Source organism: Dipteris shenzhenensis, chromosome 5, assembly GCF_047967505.1.
Source record: "Dipteris shenzhenensis isolate YYH24624 ecotype China chromosome 5, Dip_SZ_1.0, whole genome shotgun sequence".
NCBI lineage: Eukaryota > Viridiplantae > Streptophyta > Polypodiopsida > Gleicheniales > Dipteridaceae > Dipteris > Dipteris shenzhenensis.
Genome location: NC_141600.1, coordinates 4,309,382 through 4,327,861, shown reverse-complemented (window position 1 = coordinate 4,327,861; position 18,480 = coordinate 4,309,382). Strand labels below are relative to the sequence as shown.

At 40.9% G+C, this 18,480-nt stretch overlaps 1 protein-coding gene across 2 annotated transcripts in view; it reads right to left on the bottom strand.

Moving 5' to 3' along the window:
• Window positions 1-3,069: 3,069 nt before the first annotated feature.
• LOC147901526 (alpha-1,4 glucan phosphorylase L isozyme, chloroplastic/amyloplastic-like) overlaps window positions 3,070-18,480 on the bottom strand; it is a 138,999-nt gene continuing 123,588 nt past the window's right edge. The window contains exons 14-15 of one of the 2 annotated variants that reach the window (XM_087374334.1): window positions 18,135-18,335; window positions 3,070-4,134 (exon numbers count right to left, since the gene is read on the bottom strand). In XM_087374334.1, coding sequence (XP_087230460.1) covers window positions 4,018-4,134; window positions 18,135-18,335 — 318 coding nt within the window. In that variant the 3' untranslated portion in view covers window positions 3,070-4,017. The remainder of the gene's footprint in view (window positions 4,135-18,134; window positions 18,336-18,480) is intronic. The other variant, XM_087374333.1, reaches the window with a different exon arrangement.

Genomic DNA, 18,480 nt, shown 5'->3' with positions numbered 1-18,480 from the left:
ATAGACTTGGTACTAGAATTGTGGCATGAGAGTGAAAGTATTAGTGCTTGAGCTTGGCAAGTGCGGTGTGCCCCTTGCTCATTAATCTTGCAAAGCTGGTCTCATCATGAAAAAAAGGCTAGAGAAGAGCACTCCTAGATATGTATAAGATGTATTGAACTCCATTCCATTGGCAATGGGTTGAAATTGTACTACTCTTGATGCATGACGGCCTTGAATGTGTTGAACATCATAGCCATGGCTTTACCAAGATTGACCATACGCCAATTTCAATGGGCAAATCATGGAAGTGAGCACAAAGAAGTGCAATAGATCGCCTTGCTTTGGACGAACGGGAATGAAAATATGTGGGTGGGTGCACCTGATGTTTCTTTGGATGGCATGGAAGTGACAACATCTGGTTGGGGGCACTTGATTGCATTGATGTGGGTGCACCTGCATGAATTGATGTGCGTGCAATAATGATCTGGTTTGCTATTATTTGCATCCTCTTCCCATTTTATCTTAAGCACATCCATAAGATATGACTCAATGTCCACAAGTAGCATATCCTCAGATGGAAAACCCGTGGAAAACTTATATTCCTTATCTTCAAACCATTTTTAGATGTCTCGCGCCCAAGTAGGAGAGAGAATTTTACTTTTGTTTGTCTTTTGTACTTTGCAACTTGCATTCCAATTGTACTCTGGTAGAGAATGCATTTCTATTCTCTTAACCTTCATCACATAATTGTACACCCGCATGATGTCATAGGCTAGTTTCTAGAAGCATCACTGAGTAAGGGGCTCACTAGTGTCATCTAAAGGAAAATTTTTGCACTTTTTCAATGTCGATCCAAGAGGCTTGAGATATGCTACCCACCCAAACTTCCACTCCATAAAGCAAAACTTGTACCACTACTTGTTTAGCTACATGTAGGAGGTGTTGGAGCATGTCAACCTTATGTGCAAAGAGTACTTCATCATGTGCAGGTGGATCGACCTATGGGACGAGCATTATTAGAGAGTGTGGTGCAACGCCTTCAACAAGGTTTAACTTCATGCTGTGGAGGGTGCTGATTGGAAAGTTGCCCACTAAGGACCACATTTGAAAGTGGAAACACATCATTATGCAAGGTTGGCATAGAATCACACTTTCACATCTTTTGGAAATATATTGTAATTCATCCTATTTGGAAGATGATAAATAGATGGTTTTGAAAGACGAAGCTATGTGACTTCTTGACATGGAAGCAATTGGTTTTAGGAGACAAGGGGAAACTCACTAATGCAATATATAGGGTGATCAGCCTTGTCCATGCGAGAGTGAATCACATGATTTGGGAAGTCGAGAACAAGTTGATGTTCTATTCGATCATGTCAATAAATTTCCGTAGGATGCTGTCACTAACAAATATAACACAAATTCTAGTTCAAGAAATCTAAAATTATAAATATTCATGAGTTTGTTTCACAAGTTTTAGAGTTCTTTGGGAAGGAATCTAGGCATCAAAGTAGCCTACAAGATTTAGGAAGGGCTCTAGAGACATCCAAGTAGCCTACCAGATCCTAAAGAGCATTCGGTCCTAAGTGCTCTTGCTTTCTAAATCCATTTGGTTCTTTAAAATAAATTATATCTTCTTTGCGAAAAAGAAAAGGATAAAAAAGAATGTAATGTTTTAAAAAGCTTTAGATCCCAAATGAGTCAAGACATTTTGCATAAGGTCTTGCAAGTGTCTACCAATATAATCTTGCAATTGCATGTCTTGATGAGTTTATTTCGTGCATTTGTTGCAGAGTGTTTGGAAAAAACCATGTGTCCCTAAAGGTAAGTTTCTCCTTTCATACAATGATCAAATTTGTTGTTTGGCAACCTAACGTCCTCAACTTTTTAGTGCCTTTTCTTTGGTCCTTTAAGCTTGTTCAAGATGTAGGATTAGCTTTCATTGGAAATCCTAGATCTTCTGAGATGGGTGTACATGTAAGGAAGAGTAAGTTGCACTAGCTAGGTATCTTTTTCTAGCTTTTAAATATGACGAGCAATTATAGAATATTTACTCACCTCCTCCAACTAATCTAATTATTAACATGCTAATGCAAACCTTGCTTCCCCTAGATCTTGCATGGCATTACAACATCTAGCTGTTGGAATATTACCACCAATCATTAAAGAAAATACTTCATCTCTGACTGATATGCTAGGTTGAGTTTTAACTTCTTTGTAACATAGAGTTTGTGTGAGGCACCTTGTGAAATAAAAACTCTTTGTTGGTCTTTAGGAAAACCATTTTGCTATTTCTTTCCTTGTAATTTGTTGGTCGAACAAACACTCGGTATTTATCTAGAACTGTTAGCAAAATGTGAATCCCTTCAAATGTAAAACATGGTTTGTCTTGACATATTCTGCATCATATTAGAACATGAAGCAAAATGCTGGTGCCCATAGGTCGTATATTTTTCTTAATATTATTATGACACCCTTTTGGAACAATATTAACAAACTAAAGATGTACTATATACAATATCACTTTTCTTATTTTTTAAAGCACACTAAAGATGTACTATATACAATATCACTTTGATGTAGTTGGTAAAGCACCAATTTCTTCATTGATCAAGGTTCACATCTCCTTCATGTCTCTTTCTTCCTTCTACCTAAATAATTGAATCCAATGCTAAAACTTTTATTCATCATTTTTCTCAAACTTCTTGTTCATTGATCAAGAATGAATAAAGAGATCTTTCAATCTTTACCATGGTTAGTTTCCCTTTAAAACCTTGGATTTAAGCAGCCATTGAATTGTTTTAACGCTGCAATCACAATTTGTACTAACAGCCATCCAAAATTGACGAGTTTTTAGCATATGGATCTAGAAAACCCTGAAATTGGAAATGAAAAATTTTGTAATAAAATTCTAGATGACTTGAACCACAATTCTTAAGATATTCACAGTGATCATGCATCCTTCAAGGATGATTTATGGTCCTTGGAGTTGTGCAAAAGACCCCATGCAGTAAATGGCAAATAAGAAGCTCATGATCACAAAATTTCAGTCCAACTTCCAATTTTGATAGAAATATTCCATTTGAGATTGCTCAAATAAATCGATGTACCTGTCCTGGGACGGTCATATCAGATTCCTTGCAAAGTTCACTTTGCCTTCATTAAGCTGTGTATCAGGTAGCTAAAAATAAGCAGAATCTTTTCCATAAACATAGAAATTATAAGCAGCATTTCTGCATGTATCGTAGATCCTTATTGATTTTTCTTCCCCCTTATTGAAGGATAAATTGCATTAGCATCAAGAGTACCAAACACTTAAAGCTTGTTCACACCATACAAGGCTTCCCCCAGAAGTCTGGAACTTTTCCTGTAGCTAAATGGCTAAAGGTCTATTCAGAGAAAATTTCCTCTTTTATTATATTCTCCTTTTCAAACAACCATAAAATCCGGAGTCTGGAAAGCTCTGTAACTTAGAATATTTAGATTCCAGCAAAATTCACTTATAGGTGCCAGGCATGTCATCTCATTGGTTTGTACTTTATTAGGAAAAACAAACCACGCACTGGTTATGTTCATCCAGGATAGCCATAACCATAACAAGGTATGGCCTAAGCCCCCACCCACTGAGGGTCACTTTATTTTAAGCTTTATCCTTAGCTATCCAAATTACAAACATATATGGAGAACAACAGTCTTATGCCCACCAAACAGGAGAAACAGGGCTACAAAGAACTCAATGAGTTCATTCATGAGCCTCCTGCCATGCCCCTTGAAGGATGCTGCTGTCCTCTGCATTAGCTCGCTGAATAAAATGGAAAGTTGCCATGACACAAGCCACTCAAACACACTGGAACACAATATGAGCTTTATAGTTGAGCAATGAGACCACAATTTCCACATACTCGTGTATACTATTGCTACAAAAGCATAAAGCAATTGCAATTAAACAAGCTCTGAAACTGAACTCTAGATCCTGAGGTAGCCCTCGATCTGGTGATACCAAAGCCAGCACCAAGATGGCAAAACACTGACAACTTAAGGCGCTGGAAGAGGTTTGATTCCCCAAATGTCATTGGCATATTGATGAATTGTTCTATCACTGCTAAACATGTAAGACCCAGCTGTGTTCAAAATTGACATCTTTGTCCATCTCTGCAGAGCCAATAAAGGGTTATCTCTCTTTCTCTCTCTCTCTCTCTCTCTCTCACACACACACACACACACACACATTTTTTTGGGGTGAAAATTTTGAATGCTTTATATTACAAGGTAGCTAGCCCAAAACTGGGAAGCTAAAAGATACATAGCTGGAAAATACATCAAGAGAAAATCTCAGTGTAGGACAAATATGTTAGAATTATCATCATATTCTAGGCAGTGGCCAATGTATTGTAATAAGTAGGTAAGGGGCACTTTTCCCTCTATAAGGTTTTTCCCCCTAACCAGTCTAATCCCTAACTACGGTTAACAAAACCCCTCACTTCTCTTTTGTACTTCATTTCAGTCCACTATTCAGTACACTTACGTTCAGCTCACTCTCTCTCTCACTCATGCTCTCCTTTTGTTCACATTTGGTATCAGAGCAGGACAAGCTCTTGGACCAGCTCCTTTTGCCCAGGCTCCTAGCTCCTGTTCACCATTTTTGCTTCCTGCCCGAGATCCTCTTGTCTGTATGAGATCTGTTGCCATCCATACATCAGTACGGATTCTGTACCTGCACGTCAGGCCTGTACGATCCCGCCATACTGCTGCAGTTCCGCCATACAGCTCAGCTCCTGTACAATTCAGCCGTACTGCTCACCGTACTCCTGCAGGGTTCCATCCGTACAGCGCTGTACCAAAGTACTCTGCCAGTGCCGTACATCAACCGTATGGTTCTGTGCAACAGTCCGTATAACAGATCTGCTGCTCATCGCACATTTTCCAAATAGGTTGGTCCTCCTCAGGTCTTGGTCACTTGCCATGGATTTCGACATTCCATGATGCTTGAAAATCTGTGCTAAGAAAGTTCTTTCCAGCAACCAATGGAAATGATGAAAGAGTCTCATCATTATGAATGACATCAGCCACAGAGGAGATCCCTTTTGAATAAAGAAAGTATGATCATTTGGGCTCCTGCAATGCCAACGGTGAAGAAAAAGCTCAGGAACAGTGAATACTTTCAGCTCTCAAAGAATTGCCATGTAAAGAGTCACGCCTGGTGATTTGAAGAAGCAAAAAACGCATCATAGCAGCCCAAGGGTGATCCTCATGCAAAAATTGGAGCATCATTTTCCCCTTATGAGCACGGATATGCACATGAATATTCAGAATATTCAATCCCCCATGCATTTTTGGCAAACATAACTATTGTAAAGGAAGTAAGCGCAAGCTTTTCTTGCCATGTTTTGAACGCCAAAAAATTTATATAACAGTGGACATTAAAATTGGATATATACCACCAAGATAGATTGAGCAATTCGGAGCCGAACATGTAGACGCCAAGTAGCCAGGTGCCAATATTCAAGCTTCTTTTTGAATTTTGCAAGGACCCAATCAATCTGTTAGCGATGAGTAATCTTCCACCCAATAGGATAACCAAGATGATGGACTATTTGATTGGATAGAAGAATTTCCCCTGGCCATATAAGACTATGCCAGTCTTTTGAATGCAAAGGCAACAGGTGAGATTTCTAAAAATTGACATGAACGCTAGCAGGCTACCCATATAAAGAAAGAGCCTGCATAAGCACAGAGACATCCCTTTCAATGTTTTTCGGCATTAAAAGAGAATCATCTGCACAGGCCTGAGCAATAGTAGGTCGGCTTTCAGGAATCTCTAGGTCGGCTTTCAGGAATCTCCAAACCATGTAATCTCTCTGTCGCCACCAAATGATCCATATATTGAAGCATAGGATGAGTTGCTATGGCATATAAGATGGCACTAAGAGTACAACCCTTGCGGACTGAACAACGGAGTGTCCAAAATTCTGAAATATCTCCTAACAATATACATGCAGCTTTACTTTCACTATAAAGCTAATAGACAACATGCTGCAATTTATGACCAAAACCCAAAGCTTGCATGGTCCTTACTTTGAAATCGCATTGAATGGTGTAAAAGCCTTGGCGATGTCAACTTGCAATAATAGAACATCCTGTTGCATTTGCAACATTGTCAGTGATATGCCTACGAGAAAAGAAGCCATATTGTGCTGGATGTAGGCCATCATGCAGATCAGATATCCTTTGATACGATCAATCACCATTTTGAGGATTATCTTGTAAATGACTCGCATTAGAGTGATAGGCCTCCAATCAGCCAACGATCACAAATTGACTTCTTGGGTAGAAGCTTTACCAGCCCTTTCTTCCAAGAATCCGGCATATGTTGATTTTGCCAAGCAGTGTTTATCATCTGTAGCAAAGGAGACTTTAAAAGATTCCAATATACAAGGAAAAATTCAACTGTGAGACCATCCCAACCAGGAGATTTTGATCTACCACATGATTTGCTGCCCATAGAAAAGTGGGGAGTGTTCCAAAAGCATCTGCTTATGATATTCATCCACCATAAAAACCTCAAAAAAACCTTGGCTGCATAGTGCACTTTTTGAACAAAACATCCACCTAAAGTTCGTGTCAGCCAATTACCCACATCAGCTGCAACTGGATCCTGCCAAGAAAAAAGGTAATAACTGCATGCTTGGCATATTCTCGAACAGGTTCCACAATATCATCAACTTCAACCATGATCCCAACCGTGGGGACAGAGTCTTTGCAATCCTTACGAGTATCTTCAAATCCCTTAAGCATCACATCATAAACCAATTGGGCTTCCACAGAGACATGCCCAGGGTCATCCTGACCCAAATCCAGCTTCTGTTTCTTATGTGTGTAAATCTTTGTGGTAGCCATGAACTCCTGTATAAGTAGAGATGACAAAGAAAAGCCCACAAGAGATCGATATAACAAACGCAAGAGATCGATATAACAAACGAAGAGGAAACAGGACTAAAAGGTGTAGATAGAGAAAGATTATAGATAGAGGCTGTTAGGAAAAGAGTCGAGCAGCAGAAAAGTACAAAACCCAAGAGAAGAAGAAAAGAGCGACAAAAGCCCCAAAGAACACCCTAAAAACTCACACACAACACACAATTGCGATGAGGGATGACGAAAACAGCAAAAAAAGGGCGGCGAGAGGAGGAGAAGGCGACAGACTAGCTGCACAAAGCTGGAGACAAGTCCGTACAATAGTACGGGACTGTATGGCTGAAATCCATACAGTCCAGACCAAAAACGGGCAACTGAGGCTGAGAAAGAAGAATGCAAGCAGGCTACCAAGGCATACGTCAGAAGTACGGAGTGGTATGAAAGGCAAAACGGGCCTGGCAGGAGCCTCATACGGGCGTGCAGGAAACCAGAATCACCATAGCTGCTCTCTCTCTCCACACCTCACACAACTTTTTTTTTTGGTGAAACCAAGAAAATTATATTATGTAACATTCATTTACATCAGGGCAGTGCTCGAGAAAAGAGCCAATGCCCTATCCATCAAAAGCAGTAAAAGAAAAGCTGAATACAAGAAACATCCAAATCATCCTCATGTAAGGCATCATATAAAGACTGCCGCAATGAGGCTCGGAAGAACTCATAAGGGTGCTGAAGGGGAGAATTCAGATATGCATGATTTCGCTGCAACCAAAGGGTCCATAAGGCCCAGTATCTGATCCATTAAAAGAAAAGAGAATACTGTGACAAAAAAACTGATAATTTAACATACATCCAAAAAAACCTGTAGAACCTATGTGCAGGAAATCTGAGAGAATGTCTCTGGAATATGAACAAAACCACAATAAATGCGGAATACTCTCAGGAGTATGATGACATCTTGGACAAAGAGGTGAGGCAATCCTTCTTTGAGCCAATTTCACTCCCACTGGAAGAATACCAACTATGCATCTCCATAGAAAGAGTCTCTGCTTCAATGGCATTTTCAACTTCCATATCAATTGCAATTTTCCTTTCCACCAGGCTGATGACTTATTCAGATGCCATAGAGAGTTAGCATGATGAGCAATCCAAGGAGGAGGTAATATCAATCGATAAGCCTGTATAGAAGTCAATAAATGCAAAGGCTGAGAGGATATTCCTGGACTTGAAGATTGAAGGTGCCAATCTTGAAGCCTGTCTCTTACATTCAATGTTGGAATCGGAACCAAAGGGAGTAAGAGATCAGCAATGGCTTTCCAAATAGTTCGATGCATCCTAAGATTGTATTGTCGACATGCGACCGGAAAAGAGAGAAAATGTCCTTGCGTATCTACCACATCATCAATGAACCGGATGCCCAACTTCATAAGATTGTAAGCTCTGATTGGTTGTTGTACAGCAAGGGGAGAGGAAAACACAGCACTCCAATGAATGCTTTCCATTCTGAGTGAGGAAGCTATAGAAGCAGGATGGGGAGACCATTTGATGTGAGAGAGAACTTGCTTCCAATCCTGAATCAAGGAAGTAGAAAATGGACAACCACGGATTTTACCTTGAAATTTGCCAAGTACTACTTCCGATGGATCAACTAGCCAATGTCCATAAGCATTTGTGCACATCTGCATTCTTGGTGAAGCAAGTCCATTTTGAGCAACCTTAAAGCCTTTTTATGAAGCTTAGTTTTCCAGTCCACACCTCACACACACACGTGCGCGCACGCGCCTGCACACACACACACACACACACACATTTTTTTTCTCTTTTGTGAAAACAACGCTTTATATTACAAAAAACAGTCCCAAAGAAAAGGACATTCAGCTACAATAGCAGAAAATCTCAATACATGATAAGAAAGAAGGATACACCATATCCCGAGCCTACGGCCATCAAAGAACGATTGCTATAAGGAGGCCCAAAGAAAGGACTACATGGCAAGAGACATATCACCAAAGACCCTATGGTTTCGATCCTTTCATAGAGTCCATAATGCCCAGTGGCGAACCCAAGAGAAGAAAAGATTATAACTTTGCCTGAGAGGATGAACCCCAAACAACCAGAATAGCTTGCCAAAGCAACTAGTAGAAAAGCATGCATGTAGACATTGTTGTAGAAATAAGAAGAAATCATGAGATTTGGGGAATGCCCAAAAGATGAGACAATGTCTCCTATGGGGACAGACATCGTCTGCAAAGAGCACATGCAACAGAATTAAATTAAACACTCAAATAACTCTGATACAATATCTACACTCTAGAAGTCTTTTTTTTTTAAGTTCTTAGAAAAATTCATATTCTGGTATCATATCTATCTCATAAAACAGATCTCTTGGCCACTGGCTCTTGGGAAACTCCAATCCTGCAGCTACCTCGTCTCTTATCTGTGGAATAAGAACCCACCTCTCCTCTGTAACTTCATTGAATATTACTTTATACTGCACATGTCATGGTACAATAATTGCCTTCACCCTGTAGTTCATTTCAAACACCAAAAACATTTTTCTAATTACACCAATGTTATCAGTCTTTTCAGCCCTTCCCTGGCCTGGAAGACTCTCTGGTTAGACACCTGTAGAACTCCCTTCGGCCGGAAAATGACTGCAGCCACCAGTTCGTGCTGCCTCTAGCTTCCCTGAGTGCAAACTGAGCTCCCCTGGCTCCAGTTTCACCGTCTAGCTCCATAGCAAGGCCTCTCCTTCAAGAAGCCCATGGTAAAATCTCCCATGTCAAGATCAATCATGAACAGCCCCTGACCTCTATGTCATCAAGTAACAAACTGCCTTGTATGCTCAAAGCCACTGTCACATGCACCCCTACACTTGGGTGCAAGGTGACACACTGGCTACATCGACAAGTACATTATAGTTCTCAGATAGGAGATTTTGTCGTATGATGTGACCCCTTTGTGAGCCCTTGTCCAGGGACAGTCAGGCACAAGCTACGTAGGTCAGTCTCTTAGCCTTAGGTCAAGTCAGTTAGTCAGTTCTTGTTCACTAGTACCCACTAGAGAATAGTAGGTTAAGTGTTTCCATCTTATAGTTTAGGTCTTTACACGATCAGATAACCATTGCACATTGGTATCAGAGCTTTGGTCTGTATCTAGCTTGACTACCGCGAGTGTATGGTTGTGTTGAGATTCGAAAAGGACACACAATCAAGCGCCATGGAAGGATCAGGAAAAGATTTCAACCGCGAAGACTTTGAAGAGAAGAAAGACTACCAACAAGATACACTTCCGCCAAATGCTCAAGAAGTAATGGCAAACCTTCTAGAGCAGAATCGGGTCTTGCTGTAGCAGCTCGAAGAACATTAATCCCAGCTGGAAGAAAGCAGAAGACAGTTGGACCAGACAAAACAACGTTTGGAGGAAAAAGAAGTAGAAAAGCCGCTGGAAGAAAGAAGAACTATAGATTTTGAAAAACTGCTCTTGATGATGCGTGAGGAATGTAAAAATGAGGAGGCACTGCGACGTGCAAAGCTCGCCCAGGCAGAGAGGCAATAAAAGCTAGACTGAGAGGTGATGCTTCTCCAATACAAATAAATGTTAGCCGCTATGCAGGCAAGTTTGAGCGCAGCAGCCGTCTCCGCTATAGCTTCACCATCGACAAAGGTAACACCACTCACTCGGTCCACTCTAAATTTTGTTAAGTATGATGGTAAGTGTGACCATTCAGCAATTTTACAGTTTATTCATCAGTTTGTAGCTCATTCTCTGTTAGCACGGATTCAAGATGAGCAAGATAAAGTCCACCTTGAAGCCCCTCATCTTACAGGTGAGGCGGTGACTTGGTGGCGGCATTGGGCTAGTAAGCATACTGACCCAAACATGTTTAAGATGAATTTCGTTTGGGCAACGTTTGTGGCCGACCTCAAAGCCCGTTTCCTCCCACCCCAATATCTGCTTAACTTGGAGAATCAATTCGCTCGTCTCTCCCAAAATGGTTTGCCTATGTTGACATACAGTAACAAGGTCATCACACTAGCACAACAGTTGGGCGTGACGGAGAGCACCAAGATTTAATTCATTCGAGGATTGGACACGAACATACGTTTTACCATTCGAACCTTCGACCCGCCGAATTACGAGCGGCGCTGACTCTCGCACATAATTAGGAGATGATGCTGAATGGGGGAAAGCCCAAGTAGGTCCAGAAAGATTCCAAAGCCCCGCAGCAGTCAAACAACACAGCGGGTAAGGATCAGAAGAAGGACAACCAGTTCCAAAAGAAAGACGGCATGTTTCCTGATTCATTCTCAACCATATTCAGCCATCTCTGAAAGCATAAGAAAACTTCAGATTTGGCCTTTAAAGGATATACCCAGCAATACCTTGTGAAATCATCAGTGAGAGTCATGAAATACTTGTATCCTCCAATGGCATTTGTCCTCATTGGGCCACAGACATCACTGTGTACTAGCTGCAATTTCCTTTGTGAGAGTTTGGGACAATCCTTTTGAAAAGGAAATCGATGCATCTTACCCAAAAGACAACCCTCACACACATGTTTGGAAACTGTGTGAGTCTGAGGTACATCATTTGCCATCTGCTATGAATGTAGCTTTGCAAGAGCTCTATAATTGAGATGGCCCATTCTCTCATGCCAAAGATGAGTTTCAGCAAGTTGTGAATCTGAAATAGCCAATGCTTAAATAGCAAGTGCAGCTGGATGATGATCAAGGTAATAAAGCCCTTTTTGCAAAGTGCCAGTGAGAACTATGGCATTGTCATCACGAAGATCATATACTAGGCATCTGTAGCCATCAAAAATTACTCTAAAACCTGAAGTAGCAATTGCTGAAATTGAAATCAAGTTGACTTCAATGCCAAGCACAAAAAGAACATTTGTCAGAGTGACAGGATGGCTGGAAATGGATGTGAGCTGCACATCTCCAACTCCTTTTACAGCATATGAAGCATTATTAGCACATGTAACAGTCCCCCCTCGAGGTGCATTAGCTAGAGAATGAAACAACTATCTACAGGATGTGACATGCTTGGAAGCACCATTATCAAAGTACCAGGACTGAGCATCATTAGCAGTAAAGAGTGCATCAGCTTTGGAGGGATCAAATGAGCAATGGACAGCCCATGCCCAATCATCCTGAAGAGCATGTGCATGTGAAGCATCTGCTGGCTCATGGGATTCAATAGCATGTGAGGCATTAACTGTCAATCCTGCTTTCTTTTTCTTCGAAGCAATGCGCTTCCTGCATTCTGAAATGTCATGTCCAAGCTTGCGACAATAGTTGCATCTTTTCTTCTTTCCCTTATCTGCTGTATTTTTAGATGCATGGGAGGAATTGCAGCTGCTATGTATAGAGGAATTGCAGCTGCTATGCGCAGATTTTGGCCTGCCCATAGGCTTGAAAGCCTTGCCTCTTCCTGTCTGCTGTGAAGCAAATGCATGATCAGGAATAATGGCTTGTCTGTTAGCTCTACTTTGCTCTTCCTGCAAAAGCAAAGTAACTAGCTGGTCAAAAGAATAGTGGTCTGGATTACCCATGGCCACTAATCGAAGGGTTGTAGCAAACCCTTGATATGTATCTGGCAGTCCATTCAATGTGGTACTGACAAGCTGTGAATTTGGCACCACCTCATCAATGTTGGCAAGCTGTACCATGAGGTCCTTGACCTTTGTCAAATATGCATCCATTGACTCACCTTCATTCATATTCACTTCCTGTTATTGCCTTCTCAAATATGCAACACGAGCTTCATTGCGAATCTGATAGAGAGAAGCCAATTTATCCCAAGCATCCTTTGCTGTCCTGCAAGACCGGATGTGTGGAATAATGATTCTCTTGCATGATAAAGCAATGCATGAATGTGCATTTGCATCTCTTGCATCCCATTTTGACTGTTCTTGAGTTGGAAGAGCAGCGGCCGAAGTGCTAGAGGAAGAGGCATCAGGAGGAGTACCCCCTGCAGAAGGACCAGCAGTAGAAACAACCACTGTAGCATTGGCTGGCCTCAGATCAGCCCCAGAAACAATATTCCACAAATGCTTTGCAACAAGAACATGTTTCATGAGATAAGACCACATCGGATAGTTGGTGCCATCCAACGTATCATCTTCACGAAGAACTCCAAATAAATCTTGATTGTTCCCAGCCATAGCAACTATGATACCCTGAAAAAAACCTGAAAACCCAAAAGCCTCAAGGCTATCACTGCAAAAAGCTGGCTGTCCCAAAAATGACAGCAAATATCTGCAAATTTCTGACCCAAATCAAAGGGCAAATGCAGATCTGACCCAAATGTGACTGTGACAGGCAATGTTCAGTGCAGAAACAGCAAATTTGGCAAAAGCCCCAAATTTATTGAGGGCAAGTAGGCCAAAAAGAGGGCAAATGCAGAAAAGCCCCAAATTTTGCTGAAATTTTTCAAATGTGACCCAATGTATGCAAATCTGACTCAATGTCCTACAAATGTAACTTAATGTCCTGCAATCTGACCCAATGTACTGCAATCTAAACAAGAAATTGCAGACCAAATCCCAAAACTCCAATATTTTTGCAAGAAATTGCAACCAAAGGAGGTGAAAAGAACTGAAAGCCCCAAATTTGCCAATGTCCTGCAGAAGCCCCAAAACTGCAAATGTTTGTAGATGACTGCAGTGAGACCCAAAAAGGGTTATAGCAAGCAAGAACCAAGAACCTGGTTCATAGCCAAAGACAAAACGGAACCTGTAGGTAGATTCACACGTGTGAAAGTATACAAAATACCCAGAGCAAGTACAAGCGGTACGATCAACTGTTCTACATGTACATGTGTACGGAAAGCTGGTACAAGCTGCTGACGACTGATCTGTAGGTATACATGTACAGAAGATCGTACGGAAAACATGTACCTTGTACGGAGAAGTTCCTACGCAGGTACAGTTGTACATAGAAGTTTCTGCACATGTACAGTTGTACGGCATAGGTACCTTGTACTGAGAAGTTCGTGTGCAGGTACGGTTGTACGGCACAAGTACCGTTGTACGGCGGATCTATCGCTGTAGGTGCTGTTGTACAGAGCAAGTGCGACGGGCAGAATGCAAAGGTTAAAAGCACCTGGCAAGACCGAACTTAGCCACATTCGGGAATGAATGATCGTAGAAGATGGAGAAATGGGAAACTAGGACCAGCAAAGGACTTTTGCTGATAAGAGCTGCTCTTCAAAGGTCTTTGTTAAAGGATTGCACTATATGAGGCAAAGTGATAATATTTGCTAGGTGAAATATGCCAAGGTAGCTAGACATCTTCACATGCACAACTTGCGCTTAGGTTAGCCACTTTGCTACAAAATTTGGGAATGTTCTTTCTCCATCATCAGTTGTGATGTCGGCATGGCAGGAGCTTCTTCAACATGCCAGGCCTATTGTGACTCTTCATTAGGCCATCCAAATTGAAGTCCCCTTGTGATGATAAAGAATTGAAAGTAGCTATCAAACCTTGTGGCAAATGGAAATCTCTGGGATGGGACGGTCTTATTGTGGAGTTTTTCTTGCACTATTGGGATTCCATTTCATCCGCACTATTATATATGATGAATCATGCTTGAGAATCCCAACATATGCCAGCTACTTGGAAAAAGGATTGATTAAATTATTTCCTAATAAGAAGCATTTGTGTGAATCCTTTGCAGATCGGAGGGCCATTACACTCATGCCAATCAGCTATAAGCTGGCTGCTAGATTGATAGTGAGTCATACTAAAGTTTTTTTGCATTAGGGTATAGACCTTGCTTAGTATGGGTCCATTACCCACAAACACAATACAAATAATATTGCGAATGCATATGTGGGGATTGAATATCCAAAGTACATTGTGTACAAAATGTGTTATTTTTATGGAAGGAGATAGAGTGATACCGGTAGAGGAGTTACTGAAGGAAAAGGAAAAAAACAAAAAATGTATTTTTGTTTAGATTCACAGTATGATACAGTGTGCTTCAGCTGGAACTTTCAGTATGTAGAAGTCCTTAACTTTAAAACACAAGGTATGTAGCACATACTATTGCATGTAAATGATGAAGAGTGACAGGGTGTTGTGTTACCAGCGATACAAGACCTCCCAGAAGAAATTCTCTGGATGAGTCTTTGTACAGATGTTGAGTTTGATGAGTGGATATAAGTACTAAAGGAAAAAGAAACAGGAAACTGTATATTCATCTACTTGATCTTGGAGTTGGGCCCGTCTGTGCAGAGCATTGAATTTGGTAATGATGTACATGTAAAAATTTTATATTCTGAAGTACATGATCGTATTTGGTCAGTCTTAGCATATGTAAGAGAGGAAGAGTGGATTAATCTACCATTGCCACCAGCACGACCTCTTTTGAATGATGTGTTTTGCTTTGAACTTGTCCGGGATGAAGACTTTCAGGGTTGAGGGAGTCTATGGTGTCTGGTGTTTGGGATAGGGGTGAGGATACGGAAGAGATTATAGTAGTTATAAAGGCAATATAGTGCTCTATCTTTTTAGCAATCAACGTTAGAGCTACAAACTCAGAAAATATCAGAATTCACTAGTAAACAAGATAATCAATATCCTTAAATTGCAGACAATCAAAGAAGGATTGCCACAAGGACGCCCAAAAAAAAGAATACTTGGCAAGAAACGGATCACCAAAGACTCTATGATTCCAGTCCTTCCAGTCCAAAGTGCCCAGTAGCGAACCCATGAGATGAAGAGATAATAGCAGTTCATCCTAAGCAACCCCATGAGACCATACCCATGCCTAATAGGATGAACCCCAAAGAACCAAAATGTCTTGCAAAAATAGGCAGTAGAGAAAGGCACCTATAGCCTTAGCTGCAAAAACAAGAAGAAATCACAAGCTTTTGGGCAATGCCAAAAGAGGTGAGGCATAGTCTCCCATATGGATCAGACATGTGGACAAAGAGTAGGCGAAAAATGATGGCATGCCAAAATCTGTTCAAAGGGGAGAACTCCAAGCAAAACTCGCCAAAGAAAAACTTGGTATTGAAGAGGGAGTTCACAAGCCCAAATATACTTTAACACACACACACACACTTTTTTTGGGGGTGAAATCCATTTGTTATTATATTATAAAAAACAGTCCCAAAGAAAGGGACTAAGAACTACAAACACTAGAAGACATCATTATATGACAAGAAGGCAAGATAATCTATGTCTCATGCATGCTGACAGTCATAAAACGATTGTCGTAAAGAGCCTATTAAAAAGCATGTTAATGAGCTCGTTTGAATGCGCTCTTTAACACACTATTTGTAAAACAGATATGTCATTCAGAAAAATGTACATTCAAAGCTGTCCAAAGTGGAACAGCTCACTCTTTTCTGTGGTAAAAGAACCTTTCATTAAGAAGAATGTACATTCACAGCTGTCTCAAAGTGAGACAGCTACTACTCATATTGTAGAAAATACTGAAAAGAAAACATATGATGGCTCCTTTGATAAAGAACAACTAGTACAAGAAAGAAATACCTTGGAGAAAAAAGAGAGCAAGGTAGTTTCTACACCATTCGAGCTTGGCGGCCATTTGTCCTTAGAGGATGGGAGTGACCCATTTGACACTACTCTTCACCAATAGGTTGTTGGCAGCCTCATATATTTATGTAACACTAGGCCTGATCTCTAGTATGCAGTATCCCAATTAAGCAGGTTCATGCACATGCGCAGTAGACAGCATTGGCAGGCAGTGAAACGTGTCTCTTAATACTTGAAAGGCATGCAACATTTGGGAACTCACTGGGCTGGTTGTTCTGATACGAGGGTGTCTCACAGTAGCAACTGTTTCTTGGTTCAGCAAGGAGCAGCCTACAATTACTACTTGTAGTTGTGAAGTTGAGTACGGGGTAGCCTTCACAGCTATATAGAGTGTGTATTGGCTCCACAAGTCACTTGTAGATTTTAATGTCAGCCATGCATCTTCTACCATGATCTACATTGACAACCAGAGTGCTTTGGCACTGCGCATAATCCTGTCTTTCATGCACGTACCGAGCACATTGAGGTACACTATCACTATATTCGAGAGCAAATGTCAGCTAGAGATACACAGTTGTCCTACATTCCCACAGAGGATAACTTAGTAGATTCTTCACAAAGGCTCTACCTTGACCCAAGTTTGAAGCTTTTCGGCAAACTTTACACTTGGAACCATTTGTCACCCGAATTCTACTTTCCCTATACTATCAAAAAATCATGCTATATCCATCACAAATGAAGATGTGCAACCATGATTTACTTTCTCGGTATACCTGAGATGTATCCAGGATACTTCAACCATGCCGTGGAGGGCATTTGTTGCCACTTAGCCTTGGCCTGGCCTTGTAGTCCAGTTAGGACTCCTAGTCCACTTGGGAGAACTAATACATTTAGGTGGAACACATGGTCCATCTAGGACACTAGGGTGTACTTGGGTCTATATGACCCCTCATTTGCATTTTCTCATTATCCATTTGCAAGTACACTCTATTGCTTTAACCTTGTTGTCTCCTCTTTTGCATTCCACCTTCCTTCCATTGCTCCCCGCATCCAACAAACTGTGTACAAACCATGGAAAAATAAATCATGGTGTATAAACCATGGGAGATGATGTCACCATATGTGTAGATGGCTAGTGTAGACGATTGGATTATGATAACAGGCCAATATGTATATACAAAGAACTCACAAAAATACTCAAATGTGACTCGTAAACATGTGCGCAAATAATAAATATATGAGAAAAATATAGCTGAATACCTGGAATAGAGTAGGCTTTTCACAATAAGGAAGGCAGCCTCAAAGAAATCCATCTATATAAGGGCTGCCAAGTCTCACCATACCTAGGGATGTTCCTAAGGAGATTGTACCACAAGAGAAGCTTCTAGGGATCTAGGCTTGGAGAGAGACCTCATACAATAAGCTTACCCAAGAGGGCTCTTCTCGACAACTTAGACCAATGATAAAAAGCCTCCTCTCACACTAATGAAGAATCACCATTTACCAAGTCACATGTGCCCTACTATCACATCTAACATTCAACTCAGCCCAAAGGAAGTTACACCAAACCTGTACCATGCATCCTCTATGGAAGCAATAGCATGATGTACTGTAAGGAGCTGAACATTGGCAAAACGAAAATTGAAACAATGTATTTTATTATAAAGTAAACACATGACTACAAAAAGTGCACAAATGAAAACAGGAACCAATAGACCATCATACCTCTTGATCCCTGTAAGCAGTGTCAACGTCATCCTGGCATTCAATGTAAGCAGGGAAGTCCTTTCCCACAAGAAAGTAGTCCCCTTTCCCGAAACCCTCATTGCCTTCAAGTGAGCTTAAGAGACCTGAATAATTATAGTCCCCAAATGCTCCACTCTTGATGAAGTCCTTTGCTTCTTCAAATCTTGGGTCTGGTTTAAACTACAGCATCCCAATTATATAGACATCAGCTATAAAATTCAGGGCATGCCAAGTTTAAAAGATGAGTGCAACTCTCTTGTCCAATACTTCCATCCTCGTATCAGTCTAAAAAGTTATAAAATTGTCTTATGGTGATTATTATCTT